General features: G+C 38.3%; 1 protein-coding gene across 1 annotated transcript; it reads right to left on the bottom strand.

Moving 5' to 3' along the window:
* Positions 1–7,009: 7,009 nt before the first annotated feature.
* TFB2M (transcription factor B2, mitochondrial) lies at positions 7,010–25,161 on the bottom strand. Its single transcript, XM_061160207.1, has 8 exons — positions 24,847–25,161; positions 24,085–24,173; positions 17,302–17,455; positions 16,821–16,969; positions 14,096–14,185; positions 11,484–11,546; positions 8,877–9,028; positions 7,010–7,747 (listed from the first exon to the last, which is right to left on the bottom strand). The coding sequence occupies exons 1-8, from the start codon at positions 25,154–25,156 to the stop codon at positions 7,570–7,572; spliced, it is 1,185 nt and encodes a 394-aa protein (XP_061016190.1). The 5' UTR covers positions 25,157–25,161; the 3' UTR covers positions 7,010–7,569.
* Positions 25,162–25,296: the final 135 nt, after the last annotated feature.

Raw genomic sequence — 25,296 nt, 5'->3', positions numbered from 1 at the left:
TGCTATTAAGAGAGTATTTATATAAGAACTCTGAATTAAAAGTAATAGAACTCCATCCCAACCTAGTTTAAATGAAATAGGAAATGGATTGACTTCAGGCATTTCCTTTGCTTTGAACATTTATGTGGCTTCAGGTGGGGTTCCCTGCTGGCTCAGTCAGTAAAGAATCGGCCTGCAATACAGGAGACCGCCTGCAGTGCAGAAGCTCCGAGTTTTGATTTCTGGGTCGGAAAGATCCCCTGAAGAAGGAAATGACAACCCACTCCAGTATTCTTGCCTAGGAAATCCCAAGGGGAGCCTGGCAGGCTACAGTCATGGGGCTGCAAGAGTTGGACATGACTTAGCAGCTAAATCACTACCACCATGGCTTCAGGTATAGCTGGAGCCAGGGGTTCAAATATCAGAATGATGTCTCCCTATTTCCATGCTTTCTCATGCTGACTTCATTCTTTAGAAGATCCTCCTTATGTGGTGGACAAAAAAGAAGTTTTCCTCCCTATAGGAAATAAACTTTTGAAAACACATTGTCAGATAATTATAGAATATTCAGTTCAGTTCAGTCACTCAGTCGTGTCAGACTCTTTGCGACCCATGAACCGCAGCATGCCAGGCCTCCCTGTCAATCACCAACTCCTGGGGCTTACCCAAATTCATGTCGATTGAGTCGGTGATGCCATCCAACCATCTCACCTCTGTCATCCCCTTCTCCTCCTGCCGTCAGTCTTTCCCAGCATCGGGGTCTTCTCAAATGAGTCAGCTCTTCACATCAGGTGGCCAAAGTATTGGAGTTGCAGCTTCAGCATCAGTCCTTCCAATGAACACCCAGGACTGATCTCCTTTAGGATGGACTGGTTGGATCTCCTTGCACATAATTAAATCCTTCTATCATGCACACACAAACCAAGACCCAGATAAGTAACTTGCTAAATGCTATTCTACACTTCAGTGATGAGAGAACAAATGGTAATATTCCACAATAACAAAGAACATTTTTTTTAAACCCTGCTAATATAGAGCAAGTCTGTTTTGGTCCCAATCACCTTCTGCATTTACACTACTGTGTCCTTGTATACTCTATAGAGAAAAATATCGATTTTCTTAATGGGAATTTATCAATATTCCAAAACAAACACATAAGATTCATAAATACCACTGAAAAAGGATCTCCTGTTGTGAACTTTTAGCTCTCCTAGAAATCTTTAGCCACCATGATCTTGCCTAGAGCTAATTGTATGGGCAGCTATTTTACTTTTCTAGTGAAACCTTTTCTTCAGAGACACCAGGCCATATCCCCAATATTCCATTTGGACATTCTACTAAACTCACCAGGTTTGGGGTATTCAAATGAATCGAATGACCCTTCATTATCCTCAGCCGCCAGCAAAAATGAAAGGCCTTTTGGCAAAATATCTTTCAAAGTGCTTAATCCCAAATTACGTAGTACTGGACCTTTGCATCATTAGTAATCACTCCATCTCTGGTAACTTATTATCAGAATTTAAATGACTTAACTTTCTAACACATGCTTCAATTATTCCAACCATTCTTCTTCCTATTACTTTCACATTCCTTGACTCTTCAGCAAGTTTGGGTCCATAGAGAGGCAGATGCTAAGATAAGATTAGACATGTAAAAAGTTTTTAAGAGAAGGGAGCAGAAGGCAGGAAAGGCTTCAGACTGTGACTGTAGGGTGATCTATGTAAAGAGAGAGGAAAGGCAGGAAGATTGGATAGGAAGTCCCAAAACACAGCAAAATTCAAAGGAAGTTTTGGTTCAATAGGGGGTCCTTAAGTCAAAATTGCCCTTTGAAAATGTTTTTGAGAAAGCTGTGGTACATATACACAATGGAATATCACTCAGCCATTAAAAAGAATACATTTGAATCAGTTCTAATGAGGTGGATGAAACTGGAGCCTATTATATAGAGTGAAGTAAGCCAGAAAGAAAAACACCAATACAGTATACTAACGCATATATATGGAATTTAGAAAGATGGTAACAATAACCCAATATGCGAGACAGCAAAAGAGACACAGATGTAAAGAACAGTATTTTGGACTCTGTACGAGAAAGCAAGGGTGGGATGATCTGAGAGAATAGCATTGAAACATGTATATTACCATATGTTAAATAGATCACCAGTCCAGGTTCGATGCATGAGACAAGTGCTCAGGGTTGGTGCACTGGGAAGACCCAGAGGGATGGGATGGGAGGGCGGTGGGTGGGGGGTTCAGGATGGGGGTCACATGTAACTCCATGGCTGATTCATGTCAATGTATGGCAAAAACCACTACAATATTGTAAAGTAATTAGCCTCCAATTAAAATAAATAAATTTTAAAAAATAAAATGTTTTTGTCTTCTAAATATTTTTATTTGGCTGCGCCAGGTGTTAGCTGTTGTATGAATGATCTTTAGCTGCAGCATGCAAACTCCTAGTTGTGGTGCGGTATCTAGTTCCCTGACCAGGAATTGATCCCAAGTACCCGGATTGGGAGAGCAGTGTCTCCGTTACTGGACCATCAGGAAAACCCCCAAAGTGGGGTTTTCATCAAATGGGGACTTCCTCAGTACTTTCACCATGCTTAGTCTGGGAGCAGCCTGTAAGCAGTGTGGCCTTTGGCATAAAGATAGTGGTAGACTGAAGGAGTAAGAAGCTGGGGACACCAGTCAAATTGCTCCCCACACAGATGTGGCCCCACCATCACTGTCTTTAGGCTGCATCCATCCCATCTGAAAGACAGTGATATCAGACTAATTTCTCACTAACACAAATCACTCACACACACAGATCTAATAGCTAAAGTCCTCAAACACAACTTTCACTTTATATTAATTTAATTGTCCTTTTTTTCTCCATTGCTCTAGTCCTACAATGACACAGTAGTGTAGAATAAAATAATACAACTGTAAATTTTGTTCCATTCTTAGTTAGACCCTCTGTATTAGCCTTTCCTTAATTCCCCAATTGCCCACAGCACTTGACAAATCTTTGTCATTCTCAAATCCCCTCTTCTACTCTGCCAGAAGTGACACTGCCTAATATTTCTCAAGAGTATATACCAGTCGTGGTTTATTGGCAAGTTGTGTCTGACTCTTGCGACCCCATGGGCTGTAGCCTGCCAGGCTCCTCTGTCCATGTGATTCTCCAGGCAAGAACACTGGAGTCGGTTGCCATTTCTTTCTCCAGGGGATCTTCCTAACCCAGGAATTGAACCCTGGTCTCCTGCATTGCAGGCAGATTCATTACCAACTGAGCTATGAGGGAAACAAAATACAGGGAAAGGAAACAAGAATGGTGATTTGTTTTTTGTGATACTAATAGCTAACATTAATTGAGTGCCTACTATTTGTCAGACACCATCCTAGGCAGTTTGTGCAAGTAAACTTATAAATCCTCTTTCTGCCCACCAGGAAAGAGACAGCATGTAGAGATTAAGCAGCTATGCAGCTAAGGTCTCTTGTCAGGAACAGACATTACTCTGGCTCAGAGGATGTGTGTGTAAAACAGAAAGAGAGGGAGACAGAAATTCAGTGTAAAGACTGAAAGCTCAGGGTTCTAAGTGATGAACAAGGAACCATCACTGGCATAACCCAGCCTCAGATCTGGGAGTCCTTTTTTTACTAGCAGGTCCTGTTAGCTTCATGTCCATTATTTCAGGTTGATCCTTCCTGTCCCCAGGTTCTCCCAGTTAAAAGGCATTAATTCATCTTTTGCTCCCTGCATATATCTGTATCAGCACCCATACCCAACTCTTTTTATCTAGTTTCCACAAAATGTACTTTTCTGGTCTTTTGACATCATACCGTTTCTTAAAAACATCAGCTAATCCTTCTGAGCTTTACTTAACATGTCTTTCTCAGCTGACTTCATTCTGGTAACCTAGTAACATGTTTAAAGTCTTCCCAGGTGGTGCTAGTGATAAAGAACCTACTTGCCAATGCAGGAGACATGAGATGTGGGTTTGATCCCTGGGTGAAGAAGACCCTCTGGAGGAGGGCACAAGCAACCCACTCCAGTATTCTTGCGTGGAGAATCCTGTGGACAAAGGAGCCTGGCGAATGGGCTACAGGCCATGGGGTCACAAAGAATCTGACAGGACTGAATCCTTTTTAAAAGGTGATGCTGTTAAAGTGCTGCATTCAATATGTCAGCAAATTCAGAAAACTCAGCAGTGGCCAAAGGACTAGAAAATTCCAATCCCAAAGAAGAGCAATGCCAAAGAATGTTCTAACTACCATACAATTGGGCTCAATTCACATGCTACCAGGTAATGCTCAAAATCCTTTCAAGCTAGCCTTCAGCAGTGAGTGAACCAAAGACTTCCAGAGGTACAAGCTGGATATAGAAAAGGCAGAGGAATCAGAGATCAAATTGCCAACATTCGGTGGATCATCGAAAAAGCAAGGGAATTCCAGAAAAATATCTACTTCTGCTTCATTGACTATGCCAAAGCCTTTGACTGTGTGGATCACAACAAACTGTGGACAATTCTGAAAGAAATGGGAATACCAGACCATCTTATCTACCTCCTGAGAAACCTGTATGCAGGCCAAGAAGCAACAGTTAGAACTGGATATGGAACAATGAACCAGTTCAAATTGGGAAAGGAATATATCAAGGCTGTATATTGTCACACTGTTTAACTTATATACAGAGTGCATGGGTGTGTGCCAAGTCGCTTCAGTCATGGCTGACTTTTTTGACTCTAAGGACTGTAGCCTGCCAGGCTCATCTGTCCACGGGATTCTCCAGGCAAGAAAACTTAAGTGGGTTGCCATGCCCTCCTCCAGGGGCTCTTCCAGACCCAAGGATTAAACTTGTCTCCTGAAACTCCTTCATTGCAGGTGGATTCTTTATTGCTGAGCCACCTGGGAAGCCCTGTACGCAGAGTATGTCATGGACTGGACGAATCACAAGCTGGAATGAAGATTGCCAGGAGAAGTATCAACAACTTCAGATATGCAGACACCACCACCCCTTATACAGAAAGCAAAGAGGAACTAAAGAGCCTCTTGATGAGAGTGAAAGAGGAGAGTGGAAAAGTTGGGTTAAAATTCAATATTCAAAAAACTAAGATCATGGCACCTGGTCCCATCAATTCATGGCAAATAAATGGGGAAACAATGGAAACAGTGACAGATTTTATTTTCTCGGGCTCTAATATTACTGCAGATGGTGACTGCAGCCATGGAATTAAAAGACGCTTGCTTCTTGGAAGGAAAGCTATGACAAAGCTAGACAGCATTTTAAAAAGCAGAGACATCACTTCTCCAACAATGTCCCTATAGTCAAAGCTATGGTTTTTCAGTAGTCACGTATGGATGTGAGAATTGGACCATAAAGAAGGCTGAGCACTGAAGAATTGATGCTTTTGAATTGTGATGCTGGAGAAGACTCTTGAGAGTCCCTTGGACTGCAAGGAGATCAAACCAGTCAATCCTAAAGGAAATCAACCCTGAATATTCGTTGAAACAGCTGATGCTGAAGCTCCAATACTTTGGCCACCTGATGTGAAGAGCTGACCCATTGGGAAATACCCTGATGCTGGGAGACTGAAGGCAAGACTGCAGCAGAGAACGATGGTTAGATAGCATCACTGACTCAATGAACGTAGTTTGAGCAAACTCCAGGAGATACTGACGGACAGGAAAGCCTGGCATGTTGCAGCTCACGGGGTCACAAAAAGTCAAACACGACTTAGCAACTGAACAACCTATTTAAATGTCTCATCTTAAAAAAAATAAACTAAGAACTATAGGGACCCATCCTATACCTTGACTTCTTTTTCTTGCCCTATACAGCCAAGTTTATCACAAAGCACACACTCCCACCATCAGGGCTCTGGCTCCGCCATTTATTTGAAACTGGCCTAATTGATAATTATATTGGTTGTAAATTTTTACTTAACTGACCTCTCCAGAGGCTTTGGTTACTATTGACTCCCCTGTGTTTTTACTGTGCAACAAGGCTAACTTTAATTCAAAATTCTTGGGGCACCTGTTACCATGAGCAACTATCCCCACATATTAAGCCTCATTAATTACTTTATCTTTGGTGAATAACTGTTCATTTCTTTTCTCAAACTCTGTATTATATCATTTACCACTACCACTCCTGATGCTGCTAAGTCACTTCAGTCGTGTCTGACTCTGTGACCCCATGGATTGTAGCTTGCCAGGCTCCTCTGTCCACAGGATTCTCCAAGCAAGAATACTAGAGTGGGTTGCCATGCCCTCCTCCAGGGATGTTCCTGACCCAGCGACTGAACCCGCATCTCTTACATCTCCTGCATTGGCAGGCAAGTTCTTTACCACTAATGCCACCTGGGAAGCCCCACCACGCGTGACAATAACCCTGATAAATGCCACTATTACTCATTAGGAAACCAAGGCCTTAGAAGAATCTATGGTGAAATAAATGTTTTAGAAAGATTAATATAGCAGTAATAAACAAGATTAATGAAAATAAGAGAGAAGTAGTTAAGTTTCAGGAGAAATTTAGACTTAAGGCATACGACTGAGAAGGAAGACTGAAAGACATAAAGATCAGGCAGATTATGTAATAGCAGGATAGGAATTACAAGAGAAAAAAGGACTCAGAGTTTCTAGCTGGACTGAAATGTAAACCAAGGACAATAGCAGGAAAGTCAGGAAGAAATGGTTTTGCTAAGTATTATTACTAATGTGCCTTACAGTGAGTTACTAATAATATGTCTTAGGTATTATGAAGTGTTATATATAACACCAAAGAAATCTAACAGAGGAGATTAGATATGCCTCAGGTAAAATCTAGAAGCTTCTTCAAAGAGCTAAGAAAACAGATATTCTTAATTCCATTTAGGTTTATGTAAAAGACTTAACTTCGGATGTTCTTGACGAAACAAAAATGCATGAAACTTTTGAATAACACAGTGAATGACTCACTGAAGTACACTGACTATACAAGACAGAATTTAAAGTGGTTAAGTCAGGGTCAGTTTTATGTTTGAACAGACAGAAACAAAAGTCACAAAATCCTATTACTTAAAATATTTTAATTTCTAAAAAAGTTTAAACCATATTAAAATTTAAATAACTGTACAGTACTTGATAATACATTCAATAAACTGGGAAGTAAAACAAACCAATTAAATCAGTTTACTTTCCACTTTATGTACACTCTTCTGCTCCCCCAGGAGGATATAAAAATTGACAGCGAAAATGGAAAATTTAAATACAGCGTACGATATAAGGCCAAAAGAATTTCTAAAACTAAATTTCGTCTAGTAATACCCTATCACTACCAGTATGCTTACAACAGACAGGAAATTAAAACAAAACAAATTCAATTTGATTAAATCCACAATTAACAGACATTTTCATTTCATTCATTTGAATAAAATAGCAACCACTGTTTTATCCAATAAACCATTATCAGTGGCAGAAGAAATGATCTGCCTAGTTGTGCAAAACAATAACAGATATCTTCTGAAAGAATGTGAGCTTTTCAAACTCGGTTCTTTTTCATTTGTGTCATAATTTTCAAAATAATAAACAGTTCCAGTTAATGTCCTAGCAGTCCACTTCACTATGCGAGTGTATCCTCCATGAATTCATCATATAACCACTTACAGGTATCATCTTTCGAACATTCTATGGTTTCAAAAAGGCGCCGAAAGTCTTCAGGGTACATATCTATTATTCTCACATCTTTATGTTTTTTTATTTGCTTCAATATATGCACTGCATCAATTGGACTCAATGAACTGCAAAATAAATACAAAATAAATCTACTTAATTCTTTTCTATAACAAAACAGGCAGTGAATGCTGTCGAGGTGGTTTCTAAGCCCAATTTTAAATGTCTAACAATATATGTAAATTAATCATATTCAGTTTAAGAGCCTGCATATTATAAATAGCTTTAACTATGTCTATTCCTAAAGTTTCATGGCTTGCCTGCAATGAAAAGAGCAGATTTAGGCTTTAACGTGTTCTAAGTGATTCTTAAGCAAAACACTAGTTTAACATTTGTCCTTCAAAAAAATTCTTCTGCCCACCTGTTTCACATTTTAACTCTCTTTGCAAAAACATTATTAACTCCACTTAGGTTTATGTAGAAGTTCAGCAAGTATACAAACAGCAGAAATTACTGTTTTCAAAGAGGAAATAATTTTTCACATTTTTGTGTAAATATTACTGTGAATAAACTAGAAGCAGATAATAAACCTATAATTTATAATTATAAATAAAAAAGCACTATCTTGTTCTGTATTGGTCTAGCGAGAAACCACCAGTGAGCCTCTGACAATAACAAGTAAAGAACTGTAGTAAAATGTTTTGGTGGAAAATATTTCTGATACTTTTCTGACTGTGAATGGAATCCTGGTCACAGGTATAAACATCCTTGCAGTTCATAGGATCTCCAAAGCTTTAGGTAGAAATACAGAGTCTGACCCACATAGGAGGACTAGGGTGGTATAATGATTTGTGCCTACTTTGGTTAGGAAACAGAACCAAGGACAGGCAATGACAAGAGGCAGATGGTGGGTATGCCACCACTAATGCAGTGGCAAGGAGCCAGTTCTTCAAGTAGATTAATCTCGACAAAGATAAAACAAATTTTAAGCATCCCTAGTTGTTTTTTCAAAGAAAGGGGGGAAAAAACTAAGCTCAGGAGAGCTTAACTGGAAAATTATGTGGAAAATATATTTTCCTCAATATATGTACCAGCAAGAAGGAAGTATTTTGAAGCAATATTAATAGATGAGTGAAAACATGGTCCCTCACTGTTAATGAAGCCATAAAAGATATAAAAAACAAAGCTCTTAACACGAAAGCACAATTCTCACATTAAGTTGCTACTTTTGTATCTGCTTGTATAATTCTTACTTACGGTAAGTGGTCTATTAGTTTGGCATTGCGTTTCATAAAACATTGCCTTAACATGTGAAAAAATACATCATAGTTAAAAGGTGTTAAGGTTCCTGAAAATAAATTTCTATGAGGAGTCAATTGAATAAAACACAGGTTTTGTTCTAATGATTCCTGCAGAGAAAGGAAAATAAAACGTATTAGTCATAAAATATTGCCAGTGAAAGACACTGTTCACTGATGCATTCAATTTACCTTTTGGAAGAGAGACTCATTACAGACCCTGAGTGTCTCTATAGCTTCTTTTTGGATGTGCCAACAAAGCAAGGCCCCAGTCGATCTTAACCTGGGCTATTCTCCTCGGGGATGAGACACCGCCCCTCTACAGGACAAAAGGTTTGCTATAAAAGGGATGGACGCCCCCAGCTGTGTTCCTCAGCTGCAAGGCAAACCCACTGCATACACACCACTCAACCAAGCGATTTCACATTTTTCCAAGGGACACAGGGGTATGTGTCTCTGGCCAGCACTATGAAAGAGTAACAGCTTATTAACTTGTAAGCAGGGGAAAGTGAGATCCTAAATGTGATGCTAGTATATACTGAGTCTCTTCTGTATTTGAGGCATAACAGCAAATACTAAACATAAAAAAATTACTGCCTTGTAATTTTTATTTGGTTTAAAAAAATATAGGGTTAGCAAGCATCACCTGCCTGTTTTTGTATACTACGGAACTACAAATGGTTTTTACATATATAAAGGATTCTTAGAAAACAAATAACAACAACAACAACAAACCCACAAAGGATAGACTGTATGTGGCCTGCAGAGTAAAATATTTACTCTCTTTTACACAAAAGGTTTGCCAACCTGCTTTAGTATATAGTGTTGTACAGATTAAAATAAAAACTGTATATGACTTGATGTAACGTTAAGCTGTTTCTCCCCCCCTAAAATTAATTCCTCAGAGCAGAGGGAGCCTTATGTTTGAGTTCTTAGGAAATCTCACATATTAGCTAGTAATCTCTTATTTGGGCTGCCCAGGTGGCTCAGTGGTAAAGAATCCACCTGTCAAGCAGGAGACATGGGTTTGATCCCTTGGTCTGGAAAATCCCCCAGAGAAGGAAATGGCAGCCCACTCCAGTATTCTTGCCTGGGAAATCCCATGGACAGAGGAGCCTGGTGGGCTACGGTCCATGGAGTCGCAAAAGAGTCAGACATGACTTAGCAACTAAACAACAATCCCTTTCTTTATAAAAATAAATGTACACATACACATATGTAAACAAAAATACTATTTGTGGAAGACACGATGGCCAAAAAAGAAAATTTCAATCAGCTTTGGTTTCTACTTTTGAATTCTTGTAGCTGAATAAGTTAATAAAAAAGCAAGGCAGTAAAATTTTAAAATATTTAGCAATTATTAACTAGGGAGGGGAAAACCCTACAATTGAAAGCGTTAACAAGTTTTTGAAGGTGACTTTAAAGCACCTTGTATATAGATCTGGAGTTACAGATATTGGTTCATTTGATAAATAAGGAAGAAAAAAAACTTCCCTGATGTCAACAAAGAGCTATTTGTATTTAATAGCTTAGGAAAAAATTTCCAGGAACAACACAAAAACATGGCTTCAAAAAAGTGGAAACCTCAAACCATGTGGATAATGAAGATCATGTGCTTTAGAAAATCTGTTAAATATCTAAAAGAGCTTCTTAACAATTATGAACACACCAACATCTAAGACACACGTGAAATATCTGAATAAAAATTTCTCATGAAATGTAACATTTGGTTATTTCATCTTCATCTCTAAAAGCTTAAACAAATATATTAGCCAAAAAAATATTTTACCTTTTGACACTCTCATTGAGAAAATGAGAAAGTGTATTACATGTAGGGGACTTACTCATTTTCAGGTCATATGGATAAATACCTAGCAGTGCCAAGCCAAAATGCACTCCTATTTTGTGAGGCTACATAAATTATGTTTATAGACAGGGAAATACAACTAAAATTACAATGATCGCTGGTTACTCTGAAATAAGGATTATGTAAAAATTGAAAATTTTCCTTTTTTCCTTTAGTGGCAAGAGTGAGGGAAAAAAAAGTAGGAAGCGATTGGGAATGTCAGACTGAGCTAATACACTGAGATTAGGGCATCATTAGCATTTTAATCCCCAAGTGGAACTTCTGAATTGAGCCCAAAAATTGTTATAAGCAGCTCTATATACTCTAAATGGAAAATCACCTTATAATATCATCACTTTGGTTTGTTATAAAGGGAAAAAATAAAATCTTGTTTTTAGTTTATCAAATTAGATGAATATTAAAATAACCATATTTTCCAAATTTGAGATATATCTTCAATCCAAAAATTAAAAAGAGAAGACAGAATCTGGGTTTAAGCCTATTATTATGCTGGCATTCACTGTATAAATAGCTGAAAAATACAACTCTTTTCCAAAATAATTTGAATATATATTAAAAGCAATAAGATATATTTTTTATAAAGTTCTAGATATTCTAAAATTAAAAATTTCAGTAAATACAGAATACCAGATAATGCAAAAGAAAACAAAGAATGTTACATTTAGAGGAAGAAAAGAAAAGGTATTCATTCATTCTTACCCTATGCCTTTGCCTTTCCAGCTGTCCCTTGATGGTATACATGTCAAATGATGAGGAAGGCTCCTTGAGGGAAGATAAATTTAAAAAAAAGAAACTTCTTTCATTTCTTTTTGGACAAAGTGCCACACATCATTACTGCCTTAAAAAATGGCTTGCCTATACAGCAGAATGAATTAAAGCCAAGTCTAACTGAATTTAAGAAAAATATGTGACAGTTAAATCATACACATTTTTCTTCTCTGTTTTTTTTTTAGATAAAAGGAGGGTCAAAGGTCTATCCCAATACTGGTAACTCTATTACTTGCTTAGATAAATACGGTTGCCCTTAATATAATTATGTAAATATATTCTTAAGTTAGCAAGCACTTCTCTATTATAGGCACAATCAGTTTAGGGGCTATCAGATCAATACTGAGGATGTTTCTGTCCTACTTTAGTGGAAAAGTCACTGATACGAATATGCTGGGACATGTAAGGAGACAAACTATGTCAATTTTTAAAAGAATCATTTACTTCTTTGTATCTAACTTTGGGACAAACAATTTTGTATGTGAAGCAATTTTAAAAGATGACCCCACTGAAAAATTGTGTGTGTGTGTGTGATGTATGTGTGTATGTATATATATACAAGAATGTACTTAATATGTGTACATACATTAAACACATATTTGGCTTCCCTGGTGGCTCAGATGGTAGAGAATCAGTCTGCAATGCAGGAGACCTGGGTTCGATCTCTATGTCAGAAAAATCCCCTGGAGAAGGAAATGGCAACCCACTCCAGTATTCTTGCCTGGAGAATTCCATGGACAGAAGAGTCTGGCAGGCTTCATGGGGTTGCAAGAGTTGGACATGACTGAGCAACTTTCACTTTCATACACACACACACACACACACACACACACACACACATTTAATTCCAAAAGAACAGCATTTGACACAGACTTAAAAGACTAAGACATAATAGCGGGTGTAAGGCTTGAAAGGCTACTGTGAAAAATGATAATTTATTACTAATTGCAGTTGCTGCTGACATAGAATGAAAAATGCAATTGTTGCCCCTCTGTGAAATTCCCAGCAATTTCTCGAATATCGTGAAGAGGAGGAAGACAGAACAACAGCACAAGCAGCAGGCAGTCACAGCATACTCCCACACCTGGTCTATCCACAGTAGGTGAGGGCTCTGCAGTGGGCACAGAGGAGACCTCACTTCTATATACCAAACCCACAGGAGAGGAAAACCTAGAAGGCCTTGGGAACTGGGTTTAACAATGGACCCTCCAGTAGCAGACATATTACTGTAATGGAAAACTGTTTAAAATGCTGGGTCTGGAATAACTTGTCCTTTCTGGAGGTTAATAAATGCAAAAGTCAACATGGGGCTTTTGAAAATAAATACTGCAAAAAAAAAAATAAAACTATCCTGAAAGGTGAAGTCCTCTGAGGGCCTCTATGAAGAAACTAAACAAAAGTCAGGAGGAGAGAAGAGCTGAGATGAAAAGCCAACAGAATGAAAAGAGATCAGTGGGGTTAAGAGAGGATTTTAGGGAAACCAAGAACTACAGCACCAAGATTGCATTATGTGGTATGGGCAGAAAGCAGGGTCAGTGCTATGAAGGTCAAAGGCGAAAAAAATTTCTAGGAATACAGAAAAAGGATGACAGCATGATAGAAACAAGACAGGGTACAGAGAGATCCAAACTAAGAACCTGGTATGTTTTGGAGGGAAAAACCAAAATCGGAACAAAAGCTAAAATCAAATGAGATTACATTCTAACGACCAAGTATGTACTGAAGATCTCAAGGTGATCCTGGACAAAAGCAATGAAGAGACTACGTGGAGAAACACTGTACACGACTTTAAAATTAAAGAAATATATCTTTGGAAGAACAAGGGTTCATAAAATATTCACAAACACATTCCTTCTAACAATAGCTTGATGGATAATCTACCATAATAAAAAACAGAATGGGCAAATTATGCTATGAAAGAAATGGTATTTATCATTTTTTTCTTATATTTTAGGCCTCTATTAAAAATGCCAGACACACACACACACACACACAAAATGGTAGCCACAAGTCACATGTAGCTCCTGAACACATAAAATGTGTCCAGTCTGAATTGATTTTAAGTGTAAAATATACACTGGATTTTTAGTACACAAAGAAGAATGCAAATTATACAATAACCTTTTTTTACTTTTCATAACGGTACTGTTTAAAAATGTAAAATTACATATGTGGTTTGTATTATGTCTCTATTTGATAGCTCGGATCTTGCCTAAGAAAATAAACTAAAAAGGAGAATACTCTATAATGAGATATTAAATAGCCATTAAAAACAAGAAAAATGTTTAGCTAGAAGGGAAAAAATTTTTGTAATTAACTATTAGCTATCAAATTTTAAAAAAGGTAAAATCGCCACTGTAAAACAATAAAAACTTTTACAAGGAAATACATATTTGTGACACAAAACATCACCACAGTGCTCTATTATTTTAAATACTTGGGAAAAAAGAAATTTAATTTTTCTTCATTTACTGCTTATGGAAATGCAGCCTCTTTGAAAAACAATGAAGCTCTGTGTTGAAATTTAGAAGGATTTTACTCACCGTACACAGGACCTTAATCCCACAAGCTATTTGACCGAGCACACTTAATGATTGATACAAGCCTGGAGTTTGGGGATTTGCCGTTAGTTTCTAGTAAAAGGAAAATACACCAAAATCAACTGTCAGATCTTAATAGTATCTATAAATGGTAATAGTAATATCTTATAGTGTCTAGAAATGAAAGAAAATTATAATTAAATGCAAAATCTTAACCATTTCAAGTAAAAGTCTCCTTAAACTTTCATACTGAAATATGTCATGATGTCCATTTAACATGTGAGCCTGATGGGCTACATATGGACTGAACGTAGTGTACCAGACTCCACTGCGCATGGAATCATCCTGGCAAGAACACTGGAGTGGGCTGACCATTTCCTACTCCAGGGGATGTTCCTGCCCAGGGATTGAATTCTCGTCTCCTGTGGCTCTTGCATTGGCAGGTGGATTCTTTACCACTGAGCCGTCTGGGAAGTTCGTCTCTTTCCAGGGACAGTCACCATTTACTTACTATTTGCATTTGGGTGAGCAAATCATCTTTTCCTATCTGGCCCCTGGTCCCCCACAATCCCCATCCCTATCTGTAGCTCTTAAACAAATAAGCATTTCCAGTTATCTTGGATTAAAACATGAATAACATGAAGCATTCTGAGCAGCAAAGAAACATAACTTTCAAGGACTATAGGAGGCCCTATTTCAGAGAATAAAAAGTCTACAACTGTGTGTTCACTACAGCATCATTCACAACAGCCAAGAAAGAAATATAATCTAAGTGACCACTGATAGTTCAATGGGTAAAGAAGATGAATAAAGATGGATATGTTCTTTAAAAATATGTATGTATATATAGACACATATATACATATTACACACAGACACACAAAATATAACTCAGCATTAAAAGAGAATGAATGATCTCCTGTCATTTTTGACAACAAAGGATGGATCTACAGAGTATTAAGCTATGTCAAACAAGTCAGACAGAGAGAGACAAATACTGTATAATTTTATTCACGTGTGGAATCTAAAAAGCAAATAACAAACATAAAACAGAAACAGAATTACAGATAGAATGGAAGGTTGCCAGAGGTGAGGGGATGTGGGAATAAATGAAATAGGTAAAAGAAATTAGCAGGGTTACACTCTCAGTTACAATATAAATGAATCAGAAGGATGAAAGGTACAGTCTGGGAAACATAGTCAATAATAATACATCTCTGTGTGATGACAGATGCTAACTAGACTTACCATGGTGATCATTTTCTAATACATAAACATTTTAAATCACCATGTTATATATCAGGAACTAACGTAGTGTTTAGATCAATTATACTTCAAGAAACAAATTAATACACCCTAAGAGTTCTCTTCACAAGGAAAAGTATTTTTTTTTAAGTTTCTGTCTGTATGAGATGATGGATTCTTACCAAACTTATTATGACCATCATTTCATTATGTATATAAGTCAAAATCTTTATTTGGGGGGACTCCAAAATCACTGCAGATGGTGATTGCAGCCATGAAATTAAAAGATGCTTACTCCTTGGAAGGAAAGTTATGAGCAACCTAGATAGCATATTAACAAGCAGAGACATTACTTTGCCAACAAAGGTCCGTCTGGTCAAGGCTATGATTTTTCCAATGGTCATGTTTGGATGTGAGAGTTAGACTGTGAAGAAAGCTGAGTGCTGAAGAACTGATGCTTTTGAACTGTGGTGTTGGAAAAGACTCTTGAGAGTCCCTTGGACTGCACGGAGATCCAATCAGTTCATCCTAAAGGAGATCAGTCCTGGGTGTTCACTGGAAGGACTGATGCTGAAGCTGAAACTCCAATACTTTGGCCACCTCATGGGAAGAGTTGACTCACTGGAAAAGACCCTGATGCTGGGAGGGATTGGGGGCAGGAGGAGAAGGGGATGACAGAGGATGAGATGGCTGGATGGCATCACTGACTTGATGGACATGAGTTTGAGTAAACTCTGGGAGTTGGTGATGGACAGGGAGGCCTGGTGTGCTGTGATTCATGGGGTCGCAAAGAGTCGGACACAACTGAGTGACTGAACTAATAAATCCAAACATTATACATATACTTTACACTTATACAGTGCTACATGTCAATTATATCCATTGATAAAAATGGATAAATGAAAGATGGTGGGGTGGTGTAAATATACTACAGAGTTATTATTCAGCCTTAACAAGGAATGACATTCTGACACATGCGACAATTTGGATGAACCCTAAAAAGACAGTATGGTTAAGTGAAATAAGCCAGGCACAAAGTGGAATACTGTACGATTCCATTTACATGAGAAACACAAACTAGTCAAATTCACAGAGGCAGAAAATAAAACAACAGTTACTAGGGGTCCAGGAGATGGGGGAAGGGGAATTAGTTGTTTAGTGGGTACACAGTTTTAGAATGGAATGATGAAAAAGTTCTGTGAAGAGATGGATGCTAGTAATAGCTGTACCACACATGAATGTACTTACTGCCATGCAACTGTACACTTAAAAATAGTTACAATGGTAAACTTCAGTTACATATATTTTATCACACAAAAAACCTTTTAAAAAATAAAGGAGTGCTCTACAGAAATTTAAAACAACCTTGGTACTTTCAAATGTCATGAGACCAAATTAAAATCACGCAGATTAAGACTAATCTGATAAAAATCACAGCACTCTTTCAAAACAAAAAACTAATCAGGTACTTGTAACAACCTACCCGGCATTCCTTTTCAGACATAAACAAATTTAGTTCTGCTCGTCCATATTTATATACAGAAGAACAGGAATACAGGTCATGTAAAATTTTCCAAAGTGTGTTTCTCTCAGTTTTAATTGGTAAGATCCCAACTACTTTTAAAGGGAAACCTGTTAAGAACACAAGCGAAAGTATTTAAATAAATTCTTAACATTTTTTTCCTATGCGTATACTTTACTGAGTCAAATTAGGTTAACAAACTATATTATTTTAAAGTTACTTCAATGATAACTAAGCCTTAGCATCATTTTGTGACCTAGAACTTAGCCACTACAAAACTGCTTTGACTGAATCTAGGTGAGGGAAAGCCATAATCAATTTAAGAGCAACTGCCCATAAACTGTACTATGTAAATATTTACACAAATCTCAACAAACCTGGTATATGGCTAAAGAAAGCTGACAAATTATAAGATACTTCTTTACTGAAAGACAAAAATCACCTTTTTTCCAAGGATGTGCTTTCATTCCCAAATACTGAAAAAGCATATCTGAAGTCATAACGGGCGGTGTCACTGTGCCATGACTTCTAGGGTCCAGTTTAAAGAAGTCACAATAGATCACTTCTAGTCTTCCATTCACACTGTCTCTTAAGGACTAGAGAGAGACAGAAATTGTTTAGAAATTTTAGTGTTTAAAAATGGCAAGATGCTTTATAACATAAAATAACAATAAAAATATTAAAGTTAAAGATTCAAGACAGTATTTCTAGATAGATCAAGGGAGTATTCCTTTTTTCCCCCAGAACAGTTCAGTCAGTCCTTCACCAAACTTAGCTCATTCTGTAGGGCACTCACTAATTTCTTGTTAATTTTTCCTTTATTTTTCCTAAAGTCACAGCCAGCAACAGAAGGAAAGCTCCCTGCCTGCCAGAAGACATAAAATACATCTCAATTTTTTTACTGCCCATATGTTTTTCACCTGGCAGTGCTTGAGAACTTACTAGTGAAACGAAGTATTAGTTACAGACTCTACAAACTTAATTCGAAATTACTAAAAATCAAATAGAAGAAAGCAAGGTTTTGATGTGCACACTGAGGTTCTCATGCACAGAAAATTCCACAGGTATTTATCAAGGTTTCAGTGAATCTGCAATTTAAAGTTATAAGTCAAAAAAAAAAAAAAACTACTAAGCTATCTTAACTGTTTGAATTCAACCTATAAATATGACTCTATTTCTAAATTTAGTATTTGATGATTACTTTCAAGAGGACCCTTAAAAAAACTAGTGATAGGGAAAGGAACAGAGTTGGGAATGGAAACAATATATTTTTGGTCATAATAATTTTGACACACCTATTACATGAATTAAGTGGAGATGCAGGTAGGAAGTTGTAGACCTGGATACTGAAGTACAGGCTGAAGACATAAATGAGATGAAATAAGACACAGTTTACCACAAAAGCCTTAGGGAGTGGGCCTTTGGAAGCACTACTATGAACAAACCAAGTGGAGGTGATGGAATTCCAGCTGAGCTATTTCAAATCCTACAAGATGATGCTGTTAAAAGTGCTGCACTCAATATGCCAGCAAATTTGGAAAACTCAGCAGTGGCCACAGGACTGGAAAAGGTCAGTTTTCATTCCAATACCAAAGAAGGGCAATGCCAAAGAATGTTCAAACTACCACAAAATTGCACTCATTTCACATATTAGCAAGGTAATGCTCAAAATTCTTCCATCAAGGCTTCAACAGTACGTGAAACGAGAATTTCCAGACGTTCAAGCCGGATTTAGAAAAGGCAGAGGAACCAGAGATCAAACTGCCAGGATTTGTTGAATCATAGAAAAGGTAAGGATATTCCAGAAAAACATCTACTTCTGCTTCATTGACTACACTAAACCCTTTGACTGTGTGGATCACAACAAAATGTGGAAAATTCTTAAAAGAGACGGGGCTACCAGACCACCTGGCCTGCCTCCTGAGAAATCTATATGCAGGTCAGAAAGCAACAGTTAGAAGCAGACATGGAACAACAGACTGTTTCCAAATTGGGAAAGGAGTACTTCAAGGCTGTATATTGACACCCTGCTTATTTAACTTCGACGCAGAGTGTATCAAGCAAAATGCTGGTATGGATGAAGTGCAAGCTGGAATCAAGATTGCTGGGAGAAATATTAATAACCTCAGATATGTAGATGATACCACCCTTACAGCAGATAGTCAAGAGGAACTGAAGAGCCTCTTGATGAAAGTGAGAGAGGAGAGTGCATCCAGTCCCATCACTTCATGGCAAAGAGATGGGGAAACAATGGAAACAGTGGCAGACTTTATTTTCTTGGGCTCCAAAATCACTGTGGACTATGACTGCAACCATAAAAATAAAAGACAACTGTTCCTTGGAAGAAAAGCTATTACCAACCTAGACAGCATATTAAAAAGCAGAGACATCACTTTGCTGACAAAATCCATCTAGTCAAAGCTATCGTTTTTGCTGTAGTCATGTACGGATATGAGAATTGGCCTATAAAGAAGGCTAAGCACTGAAGAATTGATGCTTTCGAAGTGCGGTACTGGAGAACACTCTTGAGAGTCCCTTGGACTGCAAGGAGATCAAACCAGTGAATCCTAAACGAAATCAACCCTGAATACTCATTGGAAGGACTGATGTTGAAGCTGAAGCTGCAATACCCTGGCCACCTATTGTGAAGAGCCGACTCAATGGACCCTGATGCTGGGAAAGACTGAGGGAAGGAGGAGAAGGGGGAGACAGAGGATGAGATGGTTGGATGACACCACTGCCTCAATGGACAACAGTTTGATCAAACTCTGGGAGACAGAGAAGCCCGGCGAGTTGCAGTCCATGGGGTCGCAAAGAGTTGAACACAACTGAGCGACTGAACAACCACCACAAAAGATGATGTCTCTTCTACTGAATACACACAGCTATTTCTGCAACAATAGTCTTCAAAATTCAAATGAGATATAGCTCGATCTATTAGGAAAAAAAAAACCATAACTATAGTTGATTTACAAAAGTTGTGACAATTTATCGTTATAGAACACACTTTGCAACATGTGTATCTCTAGCACATCCAAATAGGAAAACAAACTTACTGTTTGAAACACTGTTAATGTGGAATCTGAAGAATTTTATCAGGGAAGTAGACTAAGGGAGAGAAGGATTTTAAACTTAGGTAAACATGCTGAGTCAAGCATTAACCTTGAAAATCCTTTTAGTTTTTAGTACAATGGGGAGCCTTCAGGTGGCTGGAAGCACTGCTTGCTAAGAGCACCACTTAAGGCCCTGATTTAGGGTTGCAAAGGTTCTATTTAATTACTTCTCTTTTATTCTGGGACATATATATGATTTCACACAAAACTTGGAATGGCTCTTCACTTTCAGTTCAGTTCAGTTCAGTTGCTCAGTCATGTCCAACTCTTTGCGACCCCTTGGACTGTAGCACACCAGGGCTCTCTGTCCATCATTTTTGCTGTAGTCATGTACGGATATGTACATGAGTTTACTCAAACTGATGTCCATTGAATCAGTGATGCCATCCAACCAGCTCATCCTCTGTCTTTCCCTCCTCCTCCTGCCTTCAATCTTTCCCAGCACCAGGGTCTTTTCTAGTGAGTCAGTTCTTCAAATCAGGTGGCCAAAATTGGAGTTTCAGCTTCAGCATCGGTCCTTCCAATGAATATTCAGGACTGACTTCCTTTAGGATGGACTAGTTGGATCTCCTTGCAGTCCAAGGGACTCTCAAGAGTCTTCTCCAACACATAATTCAAAAGCATCAATTCTTTGGCGCTCAGCATTTTTTATAGCCAAACTCTCAAATCCACACATGACTACTGGAAAAACCATAGCTTTGACAAGGCGGACCTTTGTTGGCAAATAAATGTCTTTGCTTTTTAAGATGCTGTCTAGGTTGGTCATAACTTTTCTTCCAAGGAGCAAGCATCTTTTAATTTCTTGGCTGCAGTCACCATCTGCAGTGATTTGGGAGCTCAAAAAGAAAAAATCTATCACTGTTTCCCCATCTATTTCCCATGAAGTGATGGGACCAGATGCCATGATCTTAGTTTTCTGAATGTTGAGTTTTAAGCCAACTTTTTCACTCTCCTCTTTCATCAAGGGGCTCTTTAATTCTTCATTTTCTGCCATAAAGGTGGTGTCATCTGCATATCTGAGGTTACTGATATTTCTCCCAGCAAACTTGATTCCAGCCTGTGCTTCATCCAGCCCAGCGTTTCTCATGAAGTACTCTGCATGTAAGTTAAATAAGCAGGGTGACACTATACAGCCTTGACATACTTCTTTCCCAATTTGGAATCAGTCTGTTGTTCTATGTCCAGTTCTAACTGATGCTTCCTGACCTGCATACAGACTTCCAAAGAGGCAGGTCAGGTGGTCTGGAATTCCTATCTCTAAGAATTTTCCACAGTTTGTTGTGATCCACACAGTCAAAGGCTTTGGCATAGTCAATAAAGCAGATGTTTTTCTGCAACTCTCTTGCCTTTCTGATGATCCAACGGATATTGGCAATTTGAACTCTGGTTCCTCTGGCTTTTCTAAATCCAGTTTGAACATCTGGAAGTTCACGGTTCATGTATTGTTGAAGCCTGGCTTGGAGAATTTTGAGCATTACTTTACTAGCGTGTGAGATGAGTGCAACTGTGTGGTAGTTTGAGCATTCTTTGGCATTGCCTTTCTTTGGGGTTGGGATGAAAATGGATCTTTTCCAGTCCTGTGGCCACTGCTGAGTTTTCCAAATTTGCTGGCACATTGAGTACAGCACTTTCACCACATCATCTTTTAGGATTTGAAACAGCTCAACTGGAACTCCATCACCTCCACTAGCTTTGTTCGTAGTGATGCTTCGTAAAGCCCACTTGACTTCGCATTCCACGATGTCTGGCTCTAGATGAGTGATCACACCATTGTGGTTATCTGGGTCATAAAGATCTTTTTTGTATAGTTCTGTGCACTCTTGCCACCTCTTCTTAATATCTTCTGCTTCTGTTAGGTCTGTACCATTTCTGTCCTTTAATGTCCCCATCTTAAATGAAATGTTCCCTTGGTATCTCTAATTTTCTTGAAGAGATCTCTAGTCTTTCCCATTCTATTATTTCCCTCTATTTCTTTGCATTGATCATTTAGGAAGGCTTTCCTATCTCTTCTTGCTATTCTTTGGAACTCTGCATTCAAATAGGTATATCTTTCCTTTTCTCCTTTGCCTTCACTTTTCTTCTTCTCACAGCTATTTGTAAGGCCTCCCGAGACAACCATTTTGCTTTTTTACATTTATTTTTCTTGGGGATGGTCTTGATCACTGCCTCCTGCAGAATGTCACAAACCTCCATCCATAGTTCTTCAGGCACTCTATCAGATCTAATCCCTTGAATCTATTTGTCACTTCCTCTGTATAGTCTAAGGGATCTGATTTAGGCCATATCTGAATGGTCTAGTGATTTTCCTTAGTTTCTTCAATTAAGTCTGAATTTGGCAATAAGGAGTTCATGATCTGAGCCACAGTCAGCTCCTGGTTTTCTTTTTGCTGACTGTACGGAGCCTCTCCATTTTTGGCTGCACTTTATAATGAGTTAAAGGCTGAGCTCAAGTTATTGCTAAGAGGAGGTGCGAATGAAGAGTTAAGACATTTAAATTTTGAGCTTATATTAACAGTTTCAGAAACATTTTCAATAGTAGTCTTACATTCTCTCAAGAAATACTGTGTGTGAGGAATTCTCCAAACCCTAATTATCCTTTTTTCATTGATTCAATTATTTTGAGACTGTTACTTTGATCTTATAGAAAATCAACCACTGTGTTACAGGATAACAAACTGTAAACAGGACATATTAATGACATCTATAGTTCACTTCACTTCAGTCATTCAAAAGGGTATATCTTTCCTTTTCTCCTTTGCCTTTACCTTCTCTTCTTTTCTCAGCTATTTGTAAGGCCTTCTCAGACAGCCATTTTGCCTTTTTGCATTTCTTTTTCTTGGGGATGGTCTTGATCACTGTCTCCTGTTCAATGTCATGCCTCCATTCATAGTTCTTCAGGCACTCTGTCTATCAGATCTAATCCCTTTAATCTGTCACTCCCACTGTATAATCATAAGGGATTTGATTTAGTTCATACCTGTATGATCTAGTGATTTCACCTACTTTCTTCAACTTAAGTTTGAATTTTGCAATAAGGAGTTCATGATCTGAGCCACAGTCAGCTCCTGGTCTTGTTCTTGCTGACTATATAGAGCTTCTCCATCTTTGGCTGCAAAGAATATAATCAATCTGATTTCAGTATTGACCACCTGGTGGTGTTCATGTGTAGAGACTTCTCTTGTGTTGTTGGAAGAGGGTGTTTGCTATGACCAGTGCCTTCTCTTGGCAAAACTCTGAACATGTAGGTTAATCTTCAAAAGTAGGCACCCTTCTAAGTACCAAAATAAAAGTTATCTTGTTTTTAATTTCCAGGTTGAAATTACAGATGGCTTTGTTTACTAAATCACAGTCAAGACCTTGAATCTCTGAACAATTTTCTGTGTTCTTTTTCTCGTCATGTTTTTGGAATTTCAGCAGATTTAACATCAATTAAATAACCTTATTATAATCTTGATTTTTTTCAGTTGTAGAAAAACAGCCATCTAATGTATTGTATGGTTTTATTTTCCTGAATTGAATCAAATGATTTATAAAAGAAGGAAGGAAAGGAAAGAAAGAAAGAAAAAGAGGCTGTCAATGAGGCCAGGAATTTCCACTTTACCGTTTACTGAACTTGTCAGCCATACACGAAGCCGAGTTCACTAAAAAATCCATTTGGATAATACCTTTACTCCATGCAGTTTTATAAGAATACATCGAACTTCTCTTGCCTCTGAGTCCTTAAGTCCAGGATTAGCATAGTCCGACCATTAACCTAATATTAGCAACTAGATTCTAAGCTCCCTTCCAAGCCCGTTCTAGGAAAGAAGAGGCACAGGACAGTCCACTAGTGATGAGGAAACAAGCCTAGAGACACCAGTTATACATTTTATTCAAAGTCACCCATGTGTAGCAGAGCTAAAACTAGCAAACAAAAGTTTGAATCCTATCTTTCAATCATTCAGCAATCATTGATACCTACTTTGTTCCATCCACTGAGGGTAAGGAGATATTCATGGCATAGCCTGTAAGAGTGATTTTTTAAAAATAATCTGTGTGCTTAATTTTACTTCCCTAAAACACTGGAATGTAGCTGACTGAACAATAAATTATTTTTAAAAACAAAAATATACCTTCAATTCTGGAATAAAACTTTTGTCACTTTCAAGGGCAACCACTCTGGCACCACTTTCAAGCAATGCTCGGGTCAGTACTCCAGGACCTAGGACATTAAAAAAACGAAAAGTTTATTTGCAAAAGAAACACCATAATCTTTTTCAATTCAAAGAAATTGGATGTTTTACCTGTATGATCTAATTTTAATTCTCACAACATCCCCAAAGTAGATATTACACTCCTTATTTACATATAAGGAAACCAGGGATTAGATAGTCACTTTACTCCAACATCACAACCAGTACGTGGTGCTACATGACTCTGAAAGCATTCCGTGAAAGAGTGGAAAACCTGAGCTCTTAATTACAATGTTCCACTACTTCTCAAGAAAAACAAAAAAGGTTGCCTCTAGCTTACCACTTACTTATGGACTATCCGAATATTTTAATAGCAAAGATATTGCGAAACCTAAACAGAACTTGACTGCTCATGATAGGAAATGGTGCTTTAAAGACATTATTTTTCAATAAGTCTATAAATCTTGCATTCCCAGCATCCTGCTACGGTCCATGGAAAATGCACTAAAGAGTAAGATGAAAAGTTCTTTTAGGAAGATAGTGAAATCTAAGAGCATGTTTTATCAAAATATTTTGTAAAGTGCAAACTGATACAGAAATATGTGAAGTCAGGATTCACACAGGCCATAAAAGTTCCTTAAACGAAGAGGTCATACTTCTGACAGTACGCAGACGCGAAAATGCAGTCCGAGAGGGACTCACCTGGATTGCACTCCAGGATTAGCTGGCCAGCTTTTCGTTTTCCCCGCAGCATGCGCACCATGGTCTCAGCCAATCTCGGACTGGTTACGTACCGCTTGGGCTCGGAGCGGGACTTGTACAAGCGCGAGGACGATTTTACAAATCCCACATCGGACTCCAGCTGAGGATGGAAATCATACAAGCCACGACAGTTCTCTGCCGGGACGTCCTTCCACCTCGCCGCTACGGAATTCAGAACGCAAAATCGCCCAGCGCGGGTAAAGGCTGAAAGCGTCAGCCGAGAGGGAATTCTCGCCCCTGGGACCCACATTCTCACCCTCTAAGGCCTGTCCCAGGGTCGACCAGGATCGTTACATTGTCGACTAACTCCATACAGGGTACACCACACGTGCCACTGAGCCCTACTCCAGAACTAGGCCGGCGGAAGTAAACACTCCGCGCTGTGCCTGC

The sequence above is a fragment of the Dama dama genome, chromosome 14 (genome assembly GCF_033118175.1).
Source record: "Dama dama isolate Ldn47 chromosome 14, ASM3311817v1, whole genome shotgun sequence".
NCBI lineage: Eukaryota > Metazoa > Chordata > Mammalia > Artiodactyla > Cervidae > Dama > Dama dama.
The sequence above is the reverse complement of the archived record's forward strand: the minus strand, read 5'-3'. Positions and strand labels throughout refer to the sequence as shown.